Source organism: Podarcis cretensis, assembly GCF_951804945.1.
Source record: "Podarcis cretensis genome assembly, chromosome: 12".
Classification (NCBI taxonomy): domain Eukaryota; kingdom Metazoa; phylum Chordata; class Lepidosauria; order Squamata; family Lacertidae; genus Podarcis; species Podarcis cretensis.
In genome coordinates this window covers 12,493,282-12,513,578 of record NC_137181.1, presented here as the reverse complement: position 1 = coordinate 12,513,578, position 20,297 = coordinate 12,493,282, and the positions used below count along the sequence as shown (strand labels likewise).

Sequence of the window (20,297 nt, the reverse complement as noted above, 5' to 3'; positions counted from 1 at the left end):
TTCTTAATTGTGGGCTACTGATCAGGGAAATCCCTGGCCAGGGAGGCTTGCCTGGACTTTTTCTGAGGCCTTCAACTTTATTGCTGCTAGTTTTATCTGCTGTCATAATCCTTACACTGTTTTGCTGATGTTTATTGCTTATGGATGCAAGCAACATTGAGAATATTTGTATGGAAGGGTGCCATCCAAACCCAATGCGGTGTAGAGGTTCAGGTGCCAGAATAGGACCCAGGAGACCCGGGTTCAAATGCCCCCACCCTCAGCCATGAAGCTCATTTAGATTCTCAAAGCCCATGAGCACTTGCACAGTGTGATTGCTGAGCCAATGAACCCATGTCCCTGTGTCTGTCAGTATTTACCATATAATCTGAAGTCCGTCAGTGGGGAAAGAGCAGCGCCACAGGAGAAGACAGGGTCTTTATTCTCTTCTCCAGAAAGGAGGATGTAAGAGCTCAAGTAGCCTCCATAATCCTGAGAGGAAAGGGGAAGAAGCAACAAGATGAGGGCTGGAATGTAAAAACAATCCTTCCCAGATGGAGAGAACGCACCATATCACAATGCTGCCCATATTTTAATACCTCAGGAAATGGAAATTCAACAGGGAAAACTTTCCAAATAAGCGGGAGATGCCCTAAATGGCCTCGGTCCAGTATATCTGAAGGAGCATCTCCACCCCCATCGTTCTGCCCGGACACTGAGGTCCAGCACTGAGGACCTTCTGGCGGTTCCCTCACTGCGAGAAGCCAAGTTAAAGGGAACCAGGCAGAGGGCCTTCTCGGTAGTGGCGCCCTTCGTGTGGAACACCCTCCCACCAGATGTCAAAGAGAACAACAACTACCAGACTTTTAGAAGACATCTGAAGGCAGCCCTGTTTAGGGAAGCTTTTAATGTTTGGTGTATTACTGTATTTTAATATTTGGTTGGAAGCCGCCCAGAGTGGCTGGGAAAGCCCAGCCAGATGGGCGGAGTATAAATAATAAATTATTATTATTATTATTAAACAAAAGGCTCTTCTGTGGTATGCTCTATGTATTAAAATATGCTGCTTATTCACAGGGTGAGGGGTTGCGTAACCCTGCAGGTGCCATTGGACCACAATGCCTATCATCCCTGACCATTGGCCATGCTGGCTGGAGCAGATGAGAGTTGGGAGTCCAGCAGTCTCTGGAGGGCCACAGTCATTTTTGTTAGTTGGTTGCTTGAAATTACGCCTAGAGATTTAATGTTTTAGGGATTTTTTATTATTATTATTATTATTATTATTATTATTATTATTATGCATTTTACTGAATATCAGTGTGGCATCCCCTTTGAAATGCACACCAGCAAACCTTATGTAGGTTTGAATCAATTCCACTTACAATTCAACAGGCCTCGAGAGAGAGAGGGAATGAATATTATCCAGGAATTAATGTGTAAAAATAAAGGCGAGAGGGCAAGGGAAAGCAAAGCCTCACAGTATTTTCTCCCAAACACTTGGCATCTTCTTCTTCCAAGGCAGGATTTACAAGAAAACACAGATTGATGGCTTGATTAAAAACCCAAGGCTCTCTCCCCCTCAGAATCAACAAGCAACGTGCTGCTGTTAAAAAGACGACCATAATAAACCGCAGACACGCTCACTCAATCAAGATGCAGATCTAAACGCTTAAGCTGAAGGTGAAGGCTGAAAAGGCACTCACCTTTCCAAACACGCCGACTCTCGACTTATCAATATACGTGTTTTGCAGCATTGTGCTGAAAAGAAAGAAAGAAAGCAGGACAATTTGATTATCTTAAAGTTAGAGGGTGCCTTGAATATTGCAGCCAGGATGCATTAACAGCAGCACAGGCAGAATTCAAAGTTCATATGCAAAAGCATCAGCTGCCAAAAGGCAGAGGCGACACTTGCTGTCCTGAGCAGACACCATGTTTTTTTACAACGCCACCACATTTTTAAAAACGGAATAGTACAAATCATTGAAAAGCAACAGCAGCAATTTCCAGGATGCAGTTACAAACAAAACCAATCCCCCAAAGGATTCTTTCATTCACCAGACAGCCTCCGTCTGGTCCTTTTCCTCGAAAACACCCAACCGCCTCTTCACGTCGTGGAGCAGCTTGGTCCCTTGGAAACCACTTCCACGCCCATCAAACTTCATCACAATGGCGCCATGCGAGCTGACCATGACGCTCTCCCAGTTCACCTCAAACTTTTCCGTCACGCTCTGTGTGCCCGGAGTCCCGTCGCTATAAAACAAGAACAAAGCAAGTGGTATCTCGTTACGATGCACAGTGACAACGAATGGTTTAGGGAAGCAACAGGAAAGGAAGGAACTGCAGCTCAGGGTTGCATCACGCACTGTAAAAGCAGAAGGCTCCAGCTGCAACCTCTGGGGTCTCCAGTTCAAAGAGTCAAGGCAGCAGGCGATGGGAGAGACATCTGCTCAGGAGCCACTGCCAGTCAGAACAGATCAGCCTTTCTCAACCTGGGTCTCCCAGATGTTAGACTACCATTCCCATCATCCGTGAATGGCTAGGGCTGATGGGAGTGGTAGTCCAACAACATCTGGGAAACCAAGGCTGAGAAAGGCTGGAGCAGATCCACTTAGTGCCCTCCATCAGCCCAAGTCAGCGCGGCCAGTGGTCCAGGATTTTGGAAGCTGCAGCCCAAACATCTGGAGGGTAACAGGCTGAGGAAGGCTGGAGTAGACACTACTGAAGCAGATGGACAAATAGTCTGATATAGGGGTGGGTGAATCTGTCAATTTCAGGCTCTCATTTTTCCAACCCTAAATTCATTTCTCCAAGTTTTTATATCAGCTTGCAATTATTCTCATTTTTTTAAAGTCCTCATGAAAATTGACCAGCATTTCCTCCTCCTAATACGCATGTCTATATGCAATTTTGTCAAATATGCACATTTTTGCAGCGCAATCTTCTCCCATATAGTGCATTTTCATATACTGCTTTCACTAATACTACATGCGCATTACCCCACAACATGCATTTTTTGTACACATTACTCAGCTGGAGGGACTGCATTTCAGAATTTGGAGAATTGCGAATTTTTGAAGGATGGTTGTGTTTCAGTTCTTGCTCTGTTTTGGAAAGTGCAAATTGGAAAATATTCACCTTTGAGCAGAACTTCTCCTCCACTCCTGGTGGTCTGACCTGCTTCCATTGCTCCTTCCTAAGTGCAAGTGAATGCAAAATCCCAATTTCTCACATTTGCACTCCCTTTACCTGGAGCTCATGAACCTCCTTGTAAAAGGCCAGCAGCACGTTTTTGTGGGCTAGCAGGCACACAGACTGTGCGTCTTCATCCTGCCTCCCCCACTCCCAAATACAAGTCCTGTCCAGGTTTCATTCTTCTGGGAAATGTGGGAGATTGCCCCAGAGGCCCTGTAATGACAGCTGCATCTTTTATGCATTTTATGCTGCTTTCAGACAGCCCTACTATAGGAAATTGGTAGGTGACATCAGCGTTGGCTAGATAGCTTGGTTGGTTAGCGCATGGTGCTGATGATGCCAAGGTTGCAGGTTCAATCCCTGCATCAGACAGCTGCATATTCCAGCATTGCAGAAGGTTGGATGAAATGATCCTCAGGGTCCCTTCTCCAGGCCAATTCTATGATCTTCCAACTCTATGATCTGCCAGGCCATGGGCCTCAATGGATACCCAAGCATGTCGCTGACTAGTCCTGGAACTACCATTCTGGCTGAGATGCAAAAGCCCCTCCTCCAGAGCTGACACACAAGCACAAGAAGTCAGAGGCTTCCTGTTGCCCTACTTGTTTAATGGCTGAAAGTAACGGAGCTTATTTTTTGTTTCTTTTTCAGGGTCGCAGCCAAACAGATAAGTTAACAGCAACATGAAGTGTGATATATCACAATGCGTTTCCTTGCCAAGCCAAGATGTCAGATTTTATTTTCTTCGGGCACATGCACATTTAACTTCTTGTGGTAGCAGCATATCTGCTTCAGATTTCAAAGGGCAGTGATGGGTCTTTGGCAAAGCAGTGTGAACGCAGCAGCAATTTCATTTCATCTTAAAATAAATTATTTTCATATCACCTTTCACCCAGAGACAAAAAAGGTCCTCAACTAAGTGTGCAACTGCCAGTTACAACAGCTCCTCAAGCAATTTCATCACAAATATTTTTTTTAAATTAAAAATTAAAAAATTAAAATTCTATCTACATTAGGCCAGCCCAGCATGTTCTTACAGTCCACTAACTGCAACTTCCTCCCCCCCCCAAAAAAAACCCTTGCAAAAAAAAATAAAATAGGCCCCACTTCTGAAAATGGCCAGGTTGTTAGCTTGGGGGAAAGAATTTGATGGGAATGGTGCCACACTATAAGAGGAAGAACATCAGTCTAACCCCCCCAGGGGAGGTACAGAATCTGAAAATGTATTAGGGTGCAGGAAGAGGCCCACTCTTGAAATTTCCTGGGCTCAGTCTAGCTAGGGCGGGAACAGCAAACCTGTTGTATTGTTGAATTACAACTCCCTTCACCATCCTTGACCACTCGCCATGATGGCTAGGACTGATGGGAGTTACTTAAGAGGGCTGCCATTTCCCTGAGCCTAATTTAGGGCTTTGAAAGTTAAATTAGCACAATGAATTGAACTCAGAAGCTCAGTTGGTAGAACATGAGACTCCTAATCTCAGGGTCATGGTTTGAGCCCCACACTGGGCAAAAGATTCCTGCTTTGCAGAGGGTTGTATTGTTTTCGATATGGGCCAATGGCCGTAATAAATCAAACTGGGCCCTTCCATCTCTATAATTCTATGGTGCTATGTATCTCAAATGCATCTTCCACCAAGAAAATCTTGCAGGAAAGGATAGGGATGTTTGCTGGATTAGGCAGCACTTAGTGATACAGGAAAATTCTTTTCAGGTTGGTTGGATCCTGTGTGTGCCCCCCCCCAAATCTCCTGTGCGTACAGCTTTCCTGATTTGCATTTATTCAACACACAGCCCAGCAGTGCACCCTCATTCTGAGGCAGTCTAATCAAGTGTCGTTAGCTTGATGAGTACCAATCTTCCTCAAGCACTTGTATAATGAAGCACATTTCCCCAGAGATAATTTTTGACGTGGTACGGCAGGCTTCATGACAGAGCTTTTGTCCTCCCTTCAAGCCAGCTTCGGGGTGACATTTTGGAACACATGGGCAATGTCATGCCCTCTTTTCGCTTGCAAAGGAAAAATAATTGTTTGACTGTATTTATTTACTTTTCATCCTGCCAGCTCCACAATGGCTCAAGGTCACATCCTAGGAAGGATTATGTAAGACCAGCCAGGAAAGCGTTCAAACTCTGATCAGGCCCGTATATGCGGGAGAATTAGGCTGTCATAGAATGAAGTGTGCGACTCGTTTGCTGATGGCTAGACCACTTTTGAATGCTCCTTCACATTCGTAACAAACCTCCCTACAAATGGAAAGCAAGCACTGAAAAGGGAGAATATATTCTATCCCAGCCCCCAGCTGCTCTGGTTTTCTATTTGCTGGGAAGTTCTTAACATTGGTGAGCATTTAATAATGTGACTCTTCACCCCAACATTATATTCTGCATGTGGCTAAGTTCTGATGCATGGGAACATCGTGGTTTTGTGCCACTGCTGTTTTTAATTAGCAAATATTTCTCAAGACCCAGCCAGCATGAGCAGACTGTGCCCTGCCAATGAGGCGGTTGCTTCATGTGGTGAATTTAAGGCTGGTAAGAGAGAGATACATCTTGTCTATCATAAATGAATGGGAGTTGGATAAGAGCAATGGCGTTTGGTTTGAAAATTCCTACTGGATTGTGTTGTATATCTGCAGTGATGCTTTTTGGAGAATATATATTTTTGGCTTAATTTAACCATATGCAATGGATATCAATAGGACCTCTCTTTCTTAACTATGCACAAGAGGGCAATTGGCTCAGAAGATCCAGTAAACTTCTGCGTCTACCACTGTCTGCCCTGACTCAGGTAGGGAGGGACCACAGTGCCCTGGCAGGAAGGGATGGAGGGGAAATTCTATCCAGTTTGCGTTGATAGGCAAACTGTCCAAATCCTCGCTTCCGGAAAGAAGCGAACTGAAAAGCAGCCACCCTTCAAAACCCCAACTTTTCTGAATTTTGCAAATACAGTCTTCCAGCCAAGCAATGCGCAGAAAAATGCACCCACTAGGCCAAAGCATGCAGATATAAATGTGTATTTTAGGGGAAACAACATTCCAAAATGTATTGTGTTGGCTGAAATTGCTTGCAAAAATGTGAACATTTCTCAAAACTGCATGAGTTTATTACAATAAATTTGTCCTAAAATGCTGAAGAAATTTAATGAGGATTTCTTTTTATCTTTATTTTAATCGCAGAAATGTGGAGGAGGGAATTGAGGACTGGAAAAACGAGAAACTGGGAGAACCGGAAATGGACACATTTGTCCACTCCTTATGGCAGAGCCCATACTTTTCATGCAGAAGGTCCCAGTTCAGTTGCTGGCATCTCTAGCTTGAAGGATCAGCCAGCAGGCAATGGGGGGGGGGGGAAGAGTCCTCCTCTCTGCCTGGGAGCCTGGAGAGCTACTGCTGGTCAGAGTAGACAATACTGGGCCAGATGGGGAAACCGTCTGGAAGGCAGGAAGATGGAGTAGTTGCCCTATGCTGAGTCAGGCCATTGGTGCACCCAGTGTCTGGCTGGCAGGGCAGAGCAGAGAGATGCCCACGGGAGGCGGAACAGGAGCCAATGGCAGGCAGAGTCAACTAACTCTTCTTTTTTCTTGCTCCCTGCTGCATTCTATAAGGGCAACACTGAGATAAGGATGGGGAGGAAGCTGACAGGCAGTGCCACCCTCTGGACTGGCTGCAAGTAGGCAGATAGGAGCTCGTTGAAAACAGAGGTTGGTGGGCAGTGCCCCCTTCATGCTAATGGGGCAGACTCCAATCTAGCTCTACATTGCGACTGGAAGAGGCTCTCCAGGGATTCAGACAGATCTCAGCTCTACCTGCAATTGAACCTGGGACCTGTTCTGCGGGCAGAACAGATGCTCTGCCCCTGAGCTATGGCCCCGATCCAGTATGGCAGTTTCCTGTTTGCTGCAACGGCCCCTTGTTCCTCGCCTGCTCTATTCCATCCTCAGCTAGTCAGCTTTTGCCTGGCTTTGCCAAGCACTGCTCCACTCCCTAACCTCGTATGTCCAAAATCCCATGTTTCTCCTAGCAACAAGCAAAGCGCAGCCTGGCTTGGGTGCCTAGATGTCCACTGAAAACGATACAATTCATAATCTTACTCACACAACAAGAAGCAAGGGGTAGTGCATGTTTTCGGTGAAGACGGCCGGCTTTGAAATCTGCATCGGCAATTCTAGATAAGAGACATAAGGAAGCTCTTAAGTTTGAGGTGGTTGTCATTATGCTGAATGATATTTTTCTTTTGCTGGTAACACGGCGGCGCTTCTCAGGAACAAAACGGCGTTCCATAGACTAGCTTGGCAAATAACACCTTAACAGAATATCTACACCTTCAAAGAGGAAACCTGCCCAGCATTATCGAAGATGACAAGGAATCTGGCGCTAAAGCGCGGTGCGTCACTTGGTCATGCACCAAACATGCAATTAGTGGCCACTGATATGTATTATTTCCCCCTGTAGGCAGGTGGACGAGCTGCAGAACCGCAAGGCAATATTTTGGAAGCACTAGGGGAGGGAAAGAGAGATACTACATGAAATGAAAATATCCCACAGCGAGGAGGAGAAGACTGCTTTCCTCTTTTCCTGCTTTCAGGGTTTTAGAAGACAAAGGGTTCTTTTTGTGCATTTTAAACACCAGGGGTTTGATTGCAACTTGCCCTGGTAGAATAAAACGAAGCAGAAAAGACTTAATTGGATGAACTAAATTAAGAAGGAGCATTTGCAGGAACAGCGCACTGGTTGAAGGACTGTGTCTTAGAAGAACAAATAATGGTGCTTCACGTTTTTTACCCCCTTGGGTGCATATTGGTGCAGACATAAAGAGGCTGCTGCAGGAGATTCTTCCTGCCTTGGTTTATTTTCAAAATAAACTACAGTGCACAAGGACAACATCCTGGCAATCAGTAGCCAGATTAGCCAATAGGTTTAAGCGGTTTGCTTTGCAATCTTCTCATGACACTCTTGCCTAATTAATTTATTCCATCAGACTTGCTAATAGATAGCTGATTTGTATCATTAGCCACAGGACAGCTAACAACTCGTGGCTTTAAATATATTTAAACCAAGGCAGAGATAATTCAGCATGTAAGACTGGTTTTGAACATACAGCTAGGTCCTGAGGAAACAGTTGTGCAATTACTGTCAGTATATATTTATAGCTCTGTCCATCAGCACATACCTATTCCAAGGCTCAAAGCAGATGATACATTTATATGTCCGATCACATTTAACGTGTCAAGTTTTTTTCTTTTAAATAAGGAGTTGGGGAACCCTTTGCATCCTACTGCAGTTCCTGCAAAAACCATCCTTCCTGAAGAAATTACTGTTGCTTCAGGCATAAAGCATTATTCCTGGGCCAAATAAAAGCTGCAGGGGAGCCACCTTTGTCAAGTCCATGCTGGGGGGCGGGTAAGGCTTAACCCCCTTCCTCCCCACAGAACATGCTCTTAAATCTGATAGAGCCTCCATGGGTTTATTTTTTAATTTGGGGGGGGATTTCACTTAAAGAGCAGAGACAAAAATACGTAAGACATAAAGAAAAGAAAAACCTTACTGTAATCATGAATCTTGATTTCTGTGTATTCCACTTTGGGCATCTGTCTTTCTGCTACTGCCTTCTGCACCTTTTCATTTACCTCTAGGTCAAAGAGTTCTGGAAGAACAGGGAGAAAAAAATAATCCAAGATGTCATACAATGCATTTGTTAATTCTATACTGACAAAGAGCAGCCAGTATATTTTTTTCCCATTATGCAAAACTGGAGGGTGGGAGAAGTGGAGAAACAGAAGTACAGAATTTGCAAAATGGGCAATAACTAGTTGGAATATGATGGCCATTGGGAAGCTGACAGCGTAGGTGTGTGTTATGAGAGAAGTTCCTGGCATAGCTCAGTTTGCAGAACATGAGACCCCTAATCTCAAGGTTGTAGGTCTGAGCCCCACTCAATGATCCCTGCATTGGTCCCTTCCAACTCTAGTATTCTGTGATTTTGTAATCTCTGAACTTTTATTTTAGCACAAAGCAAAAGTCTGCTGAGTCTGCAGAAGACTGTCCTCTTCAAATAAGCCTTCTAAGAAGAGATTTTTTTAAAAAAGAAATCCCAGTCGATACCTGTATTAGATTCGAAATAGTTTTTATACATGTAATCGTTTTAACTATTTTTACACATGTAATGGTTTTTATTGTTATTGTGCAATTGTTTTATATCGGCTTTTATGGCATTGTGGAATTCCTTCAAAGTGCTTCATGGGAAGTGATCTATAAATGAATGAATAACCACCGTTCTGAAGCTTCAGCCCAACAATGCCCATTCAGAAAACCACCCAACTTATACTGATCTGCTGTTCGACGTTTATTATCATCTTAATTATGTTCAGGAGCATTTCTCCTGCTACCATTGATCAATACTGGCTTCTCCAGTTTTTAGCTGCAGGTTTTCATTGTGACTTTACTGTGTGGTGCTGTTTCTTTTTCAATTCCTTCAGTCAATCAATAGATAACTCAAGAGAGAGGGAGGCAGGGAGTTGTTAAATCCAGCCCTTCTCACACCTTTCCTTAGCAGCTGATCAGCACCAATGATGCCTCCTCCCCCTAATGCATGACTTTACCTGGATTGGGGCATTGGAGCATCTATACTTCTGATAGGGATTTGCACTCAGGAATCAACAAACACAGAATCCACGTGGTGCAAAGGAAAGGTCTACATTTGGCATTTCTTCAGAAGAAACACCACTGTTACTTATGCTCATAATAACCTCAAGCTAAACTCTACTTTGTTGGTAACTCTTTTTTTTTAATCATGTGCATATTTGCAAGGTATTGATGATGCATCCTAGAGATTGATGCACGTATTTGACAGGGAAGCCAGTGAGCTAACAGGCTGGGAATTTGAGGAGGAGAGATTTTCATTTATGCATGAATTATGATAATCTGTGCTTGGACCACCCTAAAAATGGGGGCGGGGGGGGGGCAAAGCTTCTTTCTCCCCTCCACCCAAGTGTATCGTTTCTGCAACTCATAATCATATTCTGGGCTCAAGTGTTTGTCTCCAATGAATTAAAAAGGAGAAGAAGTATCACAAAAGCCTGCCAATTCCAATCAGTGTGCCCCCCCCACTGCTATTTCAGCAGGTGGGTTTAATGGTTCAATGAGTATTCAGACTTGTTCCTGAAAAGCCTGCTCTCATCTTTATTGAAATCATAACCCCAGCGAAAGCTCCAAAGCAGCAGACTATTAAGTTTGGTTAAATGTTAGGATCCTCATTTAATTATGGCTCGCACAATTAGCTTTATCAGCAGAAAGAGGCTGGCCACGCCGGGACTCCAGAAAAGCCATTCTATTTGCTCACATAATTGCATCAAGAGGAAGGCGGGAGCTGAGTGGGAGAAACAAGAGGAGACTGACATATCTCCCAGAGAATTCTCAATTTATTTCCCTGCCTTGGGACCGCTGGGAACTCTTGTCTGCGCAGTACAAATAGCCGGCTCTTAATTAAATGTAAGCACACCATAATATTTGGTGGGATTTACAGTTATCTGATTGCTGCAGAATAGTCCCTTAATGTGGCCTCGTATTATGAAGTAAATAGAACTTTGCTAACAGGAGGCCATCACAATGGCTTTCTTTATCCAATATGGCAAGAGAGCACCGTATAAGAACCAGGCATACGACAATCAAATGCAAAGCGAGGCAATTTGGTAAAGCTTTGTGCTTGCCTATATTTATTTATATCACACTTATCTGGGAGTAATGCAGCATACATTTAGAGCACATGACTTCCCCCAAAGAATTCTGGGAACTATAGCTTGTTAAGGGTATTGGGAAATGTAGCCTTGTGAGGGGGGTAAACTATGATTTCCATTTTGCTTTGGGGGAAGCCATGTAGTTTAAATGCATTGTGTGTATGCAGCCCAAGTCCCACTGAACTTTAGAACAGACATGGCTAGGATTGCAATGGCTATATGGTTATTTTGCTTTTCCTTAGGCTTGGGCTTCCTCTATCCCATCTCCAGCTTCACCTTCCTCATCTTTAGCCTTGCTTGAATGCATTTTCTCGAAGGTAGTTCTGTGCTGAACTTTCAAAAGGTTTTGGTTTTGCCACGAAAGTCAGCCATCTGTGGTGAGTGAAAAATCCTTACTTCCTAATCTTCTTTACAATTGATTCTGCATCTGTTCTCCTGATCTGGTGCTTCTTGAGAGGACATTTGCCTCCACTGTAATCTCCTAAACTCAGCACTTCCCAAACTTGTTGGACCACTTGGAAATGAGGATCATTATTATTTAATGCATCTATAAACCACCTTTCTCCCAAGTTGGGATTCAAGGCAGCTTGCAACATGTAAAAACAACATAATAAAACATATTTAAAAACAACACAATGAAATAAAAAGTAAAAAACAAACTAGTAATTAAAATACACCAGAATACATTTAGAGCCAGCAATTAAAACACAGTTTGTCCAGTAATCAGCACCATTGGCAACTAACTTTCTGAACAGGAAGGTCTTAGCCTTCTGGTGAACAAAGAGGGAGTCAATCTAACCTCCCTTGGGAAAGAATTCCAGAGTATGGGACAAGCTGCAGAAAAGGCTCTGTTTGCTGGGGATGTCAGCTGATCACTTAATAACTCCCCCCACTTAGTGCCACTATCATCATCAACAAAACCAGCTCTGTATTATGAAAATCTTGGGCCCTTAGGCCAGGGTGTTGAGAAGTTCCAGGTGATGTCCTCTAGCCTTCCTTTCCCCTTTTCTGTCAACTGACATAATTGCTATCCAACACCCCAACTATTATTCCACACTTCTAAGCAACCTCTTCCCCCTCTTCTTCCAATCTAAACCCAAAACACGGTTCATTATATTGTCTTTCAGCAGGCCTTTGACCTCTGGTGGGAACCTTGCCTTTCTTTCCAATTTCCCCCCCTCTCCTCAATTACCGAAGTCTGAAATGCCTTCTCCTACCATGTGATGACCACTTACTTTGTGCATCTGATGTGTTGTGGACTGTTACCAGTGGAACTCTTGGACCTTGGAAACAGAGAGAAAGAAATGCATCACATTAAAAAAAACAGAGAGAGAGAGAGAGAGAGAGATGCATCTAAAAATTATATTTAAGAGCCTGATTCCGAATCCCTTGGAGCCAGCCAAGGATTACATTTCATGGAAGGCTGATCTAAGCAGCAAATCACCCAGGGATAATTAGCAACCACCAAACAGAAAGACATGTAAGACAGACAGCCTTTCCCGATGGAGTGCTCAGTGTGTCTTCTCTAATTTGTCAATATTTTAATTAGCGCAAACACAATTAAAATCATTTGCTTTTTTTAGATGATTCCAACATCGTGCAATTTATGCCGCACAAAGCATTTCTATCTTTATGCACCTGATGGATGGGGTTCAAGGGAAATGAAAGCTTTAAAGATGCAAAAATTTCTGGATAGTTTACTGCTAACAACAACAAGCTGTCATGGCCCCCTGGCTTCAGAAATCACCGCAGGACAGGATGCGGCAAGGTAGATAAATGCAATGTGCTGGAGGTGGAGAAGAGAAGGCAGTGATCACTGCTGTCAAAGAAAGCATGCAGACAGATCTAGACCATTAGATCAGTGGTATAAGTAACTTCATTGCATTTTGTTTAGGTATACAGTTTTCATTCCCAGCTTCAGCTCAAGGGAAACCAGAACACAGCTGTGCACAGCACTGATTGGCTGGAAAAACCCAGTGATGTCACTAACACACACACACACACACACACACACACACACACACATCTGAAGCTGTCTTTCAAGGTTGTAGAAACTGATTCTCAAAAAAGTTCAGAATGGAAAGAACTGCATGCTGCATTTTCAAATCACACATGGTCCTTAAAAAATAAAGAAGCAGAGAGCTGCCTGGAATGGGGGAAGGGCAAGACAGACTACCAAACCAGACTACCTACCAATCTGCATGCCAGCATGTCAGTCAAATGTGTTGCAATGAGCCTGAAGGGCAGGAGGAAGGAAGAAAGAAAAAAAAACGCAGGCATCTGCATGTGCATCTGTCCCCACTCAGAGTGTGACAAATACTCAAGTGTCCCTGCTTTTCTTCTGTGAAACGCTGGCACATATGAATTTAATTATCCTGCTCACGCATTCAAAATGCATGCAGGAAATGTAAATGATAAGCTCTTTGATGACTAAACGTATTACGTGGAGTGTGAAATATTCTGTCGGAAATCAGCTTTCACAGTTTGCTCTCTTTCATTCTATTGAGAGGAGACAGGCCAGACAGAAAGTAGGAGAATTTTGGAAGCACACAGTCAATTGCAGCTCCTACTTTGCTTGTGCAGCAGCCCAGCAGAAGTGACTCTTGTTCTAGATCAGGGTTTCCCAAACCTGGGTCTCCTGCTGTTTTTCAACTACAATTCCCACCATCTATGATCATGGGTCCTGCTAGCTAGGGATGATGGGAGCTGTAGTCCCAAAACAGCTGGAGGGCCGAGTTTGGCCATCACTGCCCTAGAGCATTCAGGAACATGCCGGATTCCATCAGTCTCCACTGGTGGGCCATCTGAATGGGGCCACCACCCTTACAAGGGGGAATTGCCATCATCAGTCCAACGTTAACCAGATAATAACACCCCAGAGGACAGGATCACACTTCAAAACGACCTTGACAGATTAGAGAACTGGGCCAAAACAAACAAGATGAATTTTAACAGGGAGAAATGTAAAGTATTGCACTTGGGCAAAAAAAAATGAGAGGCACAAATACAAGATGGGTGACACCTGGCTTGAGAGCAGTACATGTGAAAGGATCTAGGAGTCTTGGTTGACCGCAAACTTGACATGAGCCAACAGTGTGACGCGGCAGCTAAAAAAGCCAATGCAATTCTGGGCTGCATCAATAGGAGTATAGCATCTAGATCAAGGGAAGTAATAGTGCCACTGTATTCTGCTCTGGTCAGACCTCACCTGGAGTACTGTGTCCAGTTCTGGGCACCACAATTCAAGAAGGACACTGACAAACTGGAACGTGTCCAGAGGAGGGCAACCAAAATGGTCAAAGGCCTGGAAACGATGCCTTATGAGGAACGGCTAAGGGAGCTGGGCATGTTTAGCCTGGAGAAGAGGAGGTTAAGGGGTGATATGATAGCCATGTTCAAATATATAAAAGGATGTCACATAGAGGAGGGAGAAAGGTTGTTTTCTGCTGCTCCAGAGAAGCGGACACGGAGCAATGGTTCCAAAGTACAAGAAAGAAGATTCCACCTAAACATTAGGAAGAATTTCCTGACAGTAAGTTCGACAGTGGAATTTGCTGCCAAGGAGTGTGGTGGAGTCTCCTTCTTTGGAGGTTTTTAAGCAGAGGCTTGACAACCATATGTCAGGAGTGCTCTGATGGTGTTTCCTGCTTGGCAGGGGGTTGGACTCGATGGCCCTTGTGGTCTCTTCCAACTCTATGATTCTATGATTCTATGATTCTAATGGTCTAACCATGACAAGGAAGTGCACTGCACTCCCCCTCTCTTCAGTCCTCATAGCATTTGGGGCAATGATCCCATTGAGAGTGTGCCCTGCCTGGTGTGCTGGACCGATGAGAGACCCATGGTTGTCATGGAGGCCATGAAGTTTTGAGTTGGTCCAACAGCAGCCTCCACATGGATAATGAGGTCTTCCAACAATACCCTACTTTATGCCACTGCACTGGGTGAAGTCTCTCTCTGGTGCTTGCACAAGCATTCCCAAGGCAACAGTTTCTCCTTTGCTCAGTTCCTCCCCAAGTCCAGGCTAGGTAATATACCTCTCTGTTAGGAATCCAGGAATACTACGTATGTTGCTTCTGGGTGGAGCTCATGGATAAATTGAAACCTGCAAACAATAGTAGATTTTTTTCCTTCTTCGGTGGCTTGTGATATCATAAGCAACTCATTTCCTTCTCACCTCCCCAGTTTAGTGTGAGCATGAAAACCAGGATCCCGGATGTGTGATCAAAAGTGCCTGTTTGCCATGTCCAAGCACTGCAGTCACAGGAGGAGGAAGGCTTTGATTACCGTATTTTTCACCCTATAGGGCGCACCGGCCCATAGGGTGCACCTAGTTTTGGAGGGGGGGGAATAAAGAAAAAGAAATTTATTCCCCCCGGGTTTTGGGCTGCAGGCTGCGGGCTCCCAAGGCTTGCGGACATCTGCCTGAAGCCTGGGGTGCGCTGCGGAGCACACCCCGGGCTTCGAGCCAAAGATACTGATGAGGCTGGCCACATTGCCCGTCTCCAGATCACCGTCGTGGTGCCTTGGGTTCTGCGGCTCCTGCTCCCTGCACGGCTTCCTCAGCGGGGAGCTCCCCGACGGTGCTCCCTCGCCTTGTTGCGCAGCGGCACCCCGCTTCCTGGGGCAGCAGGGCGGAGAGGGAGCCTCGGCCGGCTGCTTGCCGGTATCCCCCATTGAAGAAGAGCAGCCGCAGCTGCCGCAGCAGCACCGCACTAGCCAATTAGCTTCCCAATCTGGGGCGAGGTTCCGCGGCGATGGGGGAGGGGCGACGCTACAAGCTGCTTGCTGCCCAAAGCGAACGCAAGCAGGAGCAAAACACACTGTCCGTGCAAAACACACTGCATGTCTCCGTCGAAGGAACAGCCCGGAGAACCTCAACATCTGCCGGGCTTTGGGCTGCAGGCTGCTGTCCGCAAGCCTTGGGAACTCCTGCCGGGCTCCCCAGGCTTGCGGATATCTGCCCAAAGCCCGGGGGCGTGCTGCTCGGTGCCCCCCAGGCTTTGGGATTCAGGCTGCTATCCGCAAGCCTAGGGAGCCTGACAGGAACTCCCGCCGGGCTCCCCAGGCTTGTGGATAAGGTTCCTGAAGCCTGGAGAGTGAGAGGGGTCGACAAAAGCCTGCATTCGCCCCATAGGACGCACACACATTTCCCCTTCATTTTTGGAGGGGAAAAAGTGCGTCCTATAGGGCGAAAAATACGGTAATTTAAATGCATCACATGGAAGGCTATGATGATCCTGCAAAATGAGCACAGTTTATTAGCTGTGAGCAACACTAAATTATATCATTGGTGAGACAGAGCCATGCTAACATACAGCTAATGCCTAGACAATAAGCACAGTAGCTGGGACCCAAAGCTTTGCACACAAACACAGTAGATTTAATCTGACTTATTCACCAGCAGTATCATCCATCCTTGAAAATCCCCTTCCCCTCAGGGTGAGAGGACCTCAGAGCAACACACTATGCAATGAAAGGGCTGGCAGTTTAAAGAAAAATTTTTATCTCCTTTTGCCTATGTGGAAGTGCTATGCGTACAAGTCTATGTGTACAAGTCTCTTCGAGTCCCAGCCTAAGTCATGTAAAAGCAAACGAAAACAGTGCATCTGGGAGACCAGGTCCATGCTCTATTTTTGTCACAAATATCAATGGGGAAACACTTTTAAAACTGTGGCACTCTCTAGATAGTTGCTTAATTAATAAACATGAATCAGCATGTCCAATACCGCTAGCCAATTTTTTTAAAAAGCAGTTAAAACATTGCCAAGCGCTTTTGGAGAAACCCGTGGTTTTGTTTCCAAAGAGCGTCCAATGTTTTCCCCCTTTTAAAAATCTCGTGGAAATCATGTCAGCGAACTAATCTGTATTCAGTGACAGCTACCAAAACACAGAAACTGTACATGGGAGATGAGTGGAACAAAACGAAACAAAACGCAATGTTAAAGGAAAACCTGCTCTCTTTGGCTCAGCCGCAGTTATGTGCAGCCCATAATTTCAAACCACAAGTGAAACTCCCACTATGTAAACAATGAAAATTGAAATTGTCTCTGCCAGGCTCCAGCAGAGTATCTTTTAAGCAGCAATGAATGATTTAAAAGGGCAGCTGCAAGCGGGAAGAACTCAAAGGGCCTGGGTGCTGCCGGAGTATGATAATTGGCAACGGCCATCGTGCCCCAGCGTACAGCTTCCAATATCTCTTTATTTGCTAAGCCATGCATTATGTATAGCTTAACGCACCCCAGTTCATACATGGATACCATATTATCATACTAATAAACAAAGGCGCCGGGAGCGTTAGGGAGCCACCGGCTGTAATTAAAAGATCTGTCCTGTCAGTGGTGTGTTCAGATTCAACACCAGAGACAGATGTTTGTGGCATGTGCTGGCAATCACCGATATCAAAAAAAGTATATTGAACTGCTTTCCTAAGCCTCCAAGGCATTTATGTCATTCCCCCCCCACCGCCATGTTTCACATGCATCCTTCTTGAAAAGGCTATCAGTCGCTACTAGACACAATGGCTACACTCTTGTTTCCATTATTGGGGGTATTCTGAATGCCAGATGCTGGGTATTACAAATGGGGAGAGTGCTGTTGTGCTTTTCGGACAGGTATCTGGTTTGCCAACTTGAGAACAGGATGCTGGGCTGGACAAGCTTTTCTGTGGCCTGATCCAGCCGGGCTCCTGTTCTAAGTATTAAGATCATGTTGTTCCACAGGTGTGCATACAGCAAAGCAAAACAATAACCACCTATGCTGCCCTATTTTCATGCAATTTACGAAGATGGATTTCTTCTGGCAGTTCAGGGGCTAATTCAAAGATCCCATTTTACATTATGGATGACTGGAAGGAATTGCAAGTGTGCAACTCCCCATTCGTGGAGCAATCTGCTTACCTGAAGGAACAGTTCAGATCTTCTAGACAGAGACCTGCTCCAAGGACCCTCTTCATCAGAGGCATGCTGCTATGTTTCTACAAAAGAGAGGGGCCTTTTCTGTGGTGGCACCCCAACTGTGAAATGTCCTCTCTAAGGAGGCTCACATCATGCTGACATTAGAAACTTTCAGAGCCAGGTGAAGTCCTTCTTCATTGGCCCAGGCATTTTGGATGATAGTTGTTGTTGCTAGCATGTGTCTGGTTTTTGGAACAGTTTCTTTTCTGTTTTTCTTTATTTTTAGCTTTCGGAATGTTTGTTTCATCTTGTATTTTGTTATACTCCTTTATTGGTTTCAGATTGCATTTATATGTTGTGTGAATTGATTTTACACACACTTCTATACACTGATGTGGAATCTTTCAGTGAAGGGTAGCTAAGAAATATTTTAAGTAAATAAGGAGAAAATACCTAGCTCAAGATGCAAATCTCCTGCTCATTCTTATCTGGAGCCACTCTTTACAATCAGGAGGACTAGATGGTTACTTTTTAAACCATCGGAATGAAAAAGTAAGCTGAGATCTCAGTTTTCTTTTAACAGATCTGCATGTCACACAAACAATGTTGATAAAGTGGCATTTTATATTTTTGGGGAAGGAAAGAACTTGCTTCCCCAAAATACATTTTACATTCGGTGGCTTCTCCCTCTTTTAGCCTCCCCCCCTCCCCCGCAAGCAAGAGATTCTTGGGTGCCTGTCTTTTAACATTCCTGCAGCGCTCACAAAAAGTTAAACAGGTCTCTTGAAATCAGAAAAGAATAAACCTAATAAAGACTCCAGCTGGCACAGAGGGTGAAAGATGCAGCTCTTCTCCAAGCTCTAAATCTTGAGGGATGGGAACATCTGCACTTAGACTCTCAAGAATAATGAGTTCAGCCAAGGTCATTCATCAAGCTGGAAATAAACACACACACCCCTCCTGTTCTCAGTACTGTGTGATGACACCTCCATTTCTTCAGCTTTGTTACTGAGGGCACTAGAGGGATTTAGCTGCTATTATCATTGATTGCTTGAAAGGGGAATTGGACCATTTAGGGCAAATCTGTGCTACTGAATTAAACTGGTTTCGCTGTCGATTTCCTCTGCCCAGAGAACCTGGGGACTATCTGGAAGGGAGAGGTACTAGGGATCTCTAACAGAGAAGTATCAGCACCCTCTCCATCAACTATTCTTGCCAGGATTCTTTGGCAGAGGCCATGTGATTAGAGCTCAGGATTTGACCCAGGAGAAAAAAAGAGACAGTCACGCAACCGGGAAATTACACAAAACAAATGAAATACTGTGAAAATCCCTGAAACGAGAAGTAATCGACTAGAAATATTATCTTATGGGAAAAAACATAAAATTGAACATAAAATTGAACAATTTTGATCATTTAAGGTTTATGATTTCTCTATTTCCTTTTGAGGAAACTGAATAGTTCAGTGAAACGAGGTTTGTAGCTGGCATCCTGTTAAGGCTTTGTTCAATTTTAGGTTTTTCTAATTCTAATTTTAAACTTTTTGATTTATATTATTTTGTTTATTTCCATAAGATAATATTTCTAGTTGATTACTTCTCGTTCCATGGAATTTTAATGGTATTTCAGGATTTGACCCAGGCTGAACCATCTTCAAATCTCCACTCAGCCACCAAGTTGACTTGGTAGCCCTAATCCAGTCACTATCTCTTACCCCAAGGGTAAGACGGTCACTATTTTGGGGCGAGATTTGGGCCACATTCACACCATACACTAAAAGCACTCTTATACCACTTGAGCAGTCATGGGGAATCCTGGGAACTGAAGTTTATGGGTGCTGGGAATCATAGCTCTGGGTGAGGTCAGCATCCTTAACAAGCTACAATTCCCAGGATACTTTGGAGGAAGTCCCAACTGTTAAAGTGGTATAAGAGTGCATTAAAAGTATGGTGTGGATGTGACCTCAATCATAAACCAGGAAATCCAGGCAGCACAACTAAAGTTGCTTTGCAGCTGTTGCACAACAAACATGCTTTCCCATAAAATTAGATTATTATTTTTTTACAACACAGGCCTTGACCGTTTTTGGCTGGTCCAATATGTCCATTGCTGCAACCCGGAAGGTGGTGGAGCAGGGCCTAATGGGCTTATGTGCACTTTGCCAACACAATGAGGGGTCAGGAATGTAACCCCCGTGCAAAACAGCCATTGCCTGTATAAGGAAAGTGATGTGGAAATGCATAGGAAAATGTGGGATAACGACTGATACGTCATCTAACCTCCCCACAAACAAATCAGAATTAATCTCAGTACATAGCCACCATCATCTAACCTCCTTATAAACCCTGTGCAAACAAAATAGGCCGAATGCTCAATAAACAAGCTATCTGGACGCAACCTAACTTGCCTCTCAGAGTAGTTATTACCATGTTATGTAGCTAGCTGGAGAACTCCGTGGTGAATTGCACAGCTCAGTACCTGTGTGCTCTGCCATA

General features: G+C 44.5%; 1 protein-coding gene across 7 annotated transcripts in view; it reads right to left on the bottom strand.

Moving 5' to 3' along the window:
- Positions 1–20,297, bottom strand: part of DPP6 (dipeptidyl peptidase like 6) — a 506,101-nt gene that overhangs the window by 6,217 nt on the left and 479,587 nt on the right. For all 7 annotated transcript variants that reach the window (XR_013831809.1, XM_079946663.1, XM_079946665.1 and 4 more), the window contains exons 17-22: positions 12,142–12,189; positions 8,719–8,817; positions 7,269–7,338; positions 2,035–2,229; positions 1,683–1,737; positions 360–471 (exon numbers count right to left, since the gene is read on the bottom strand). Coding sequence is in view for 6 of the 7 variants with exons in the window: in XM_079946663.1 (XP_079802789.1) it covers positions 360–471; positions 1,683–1,737; positions 2,035–2,229; positions 7,269–7,338; positions 8,719–8,817; positions 12,142–12,189 (579 nt within the window). In the remaining variant the exon portion in view is untranslated. The remainder of the gene's footprint in view (positions 1–359; positions 472–1,682; positions 1,738–2,034; positions 2,230–7,268; positions 7,339–8,718; positions 8,818–12,141; positions 12,190–20,297) is intronic.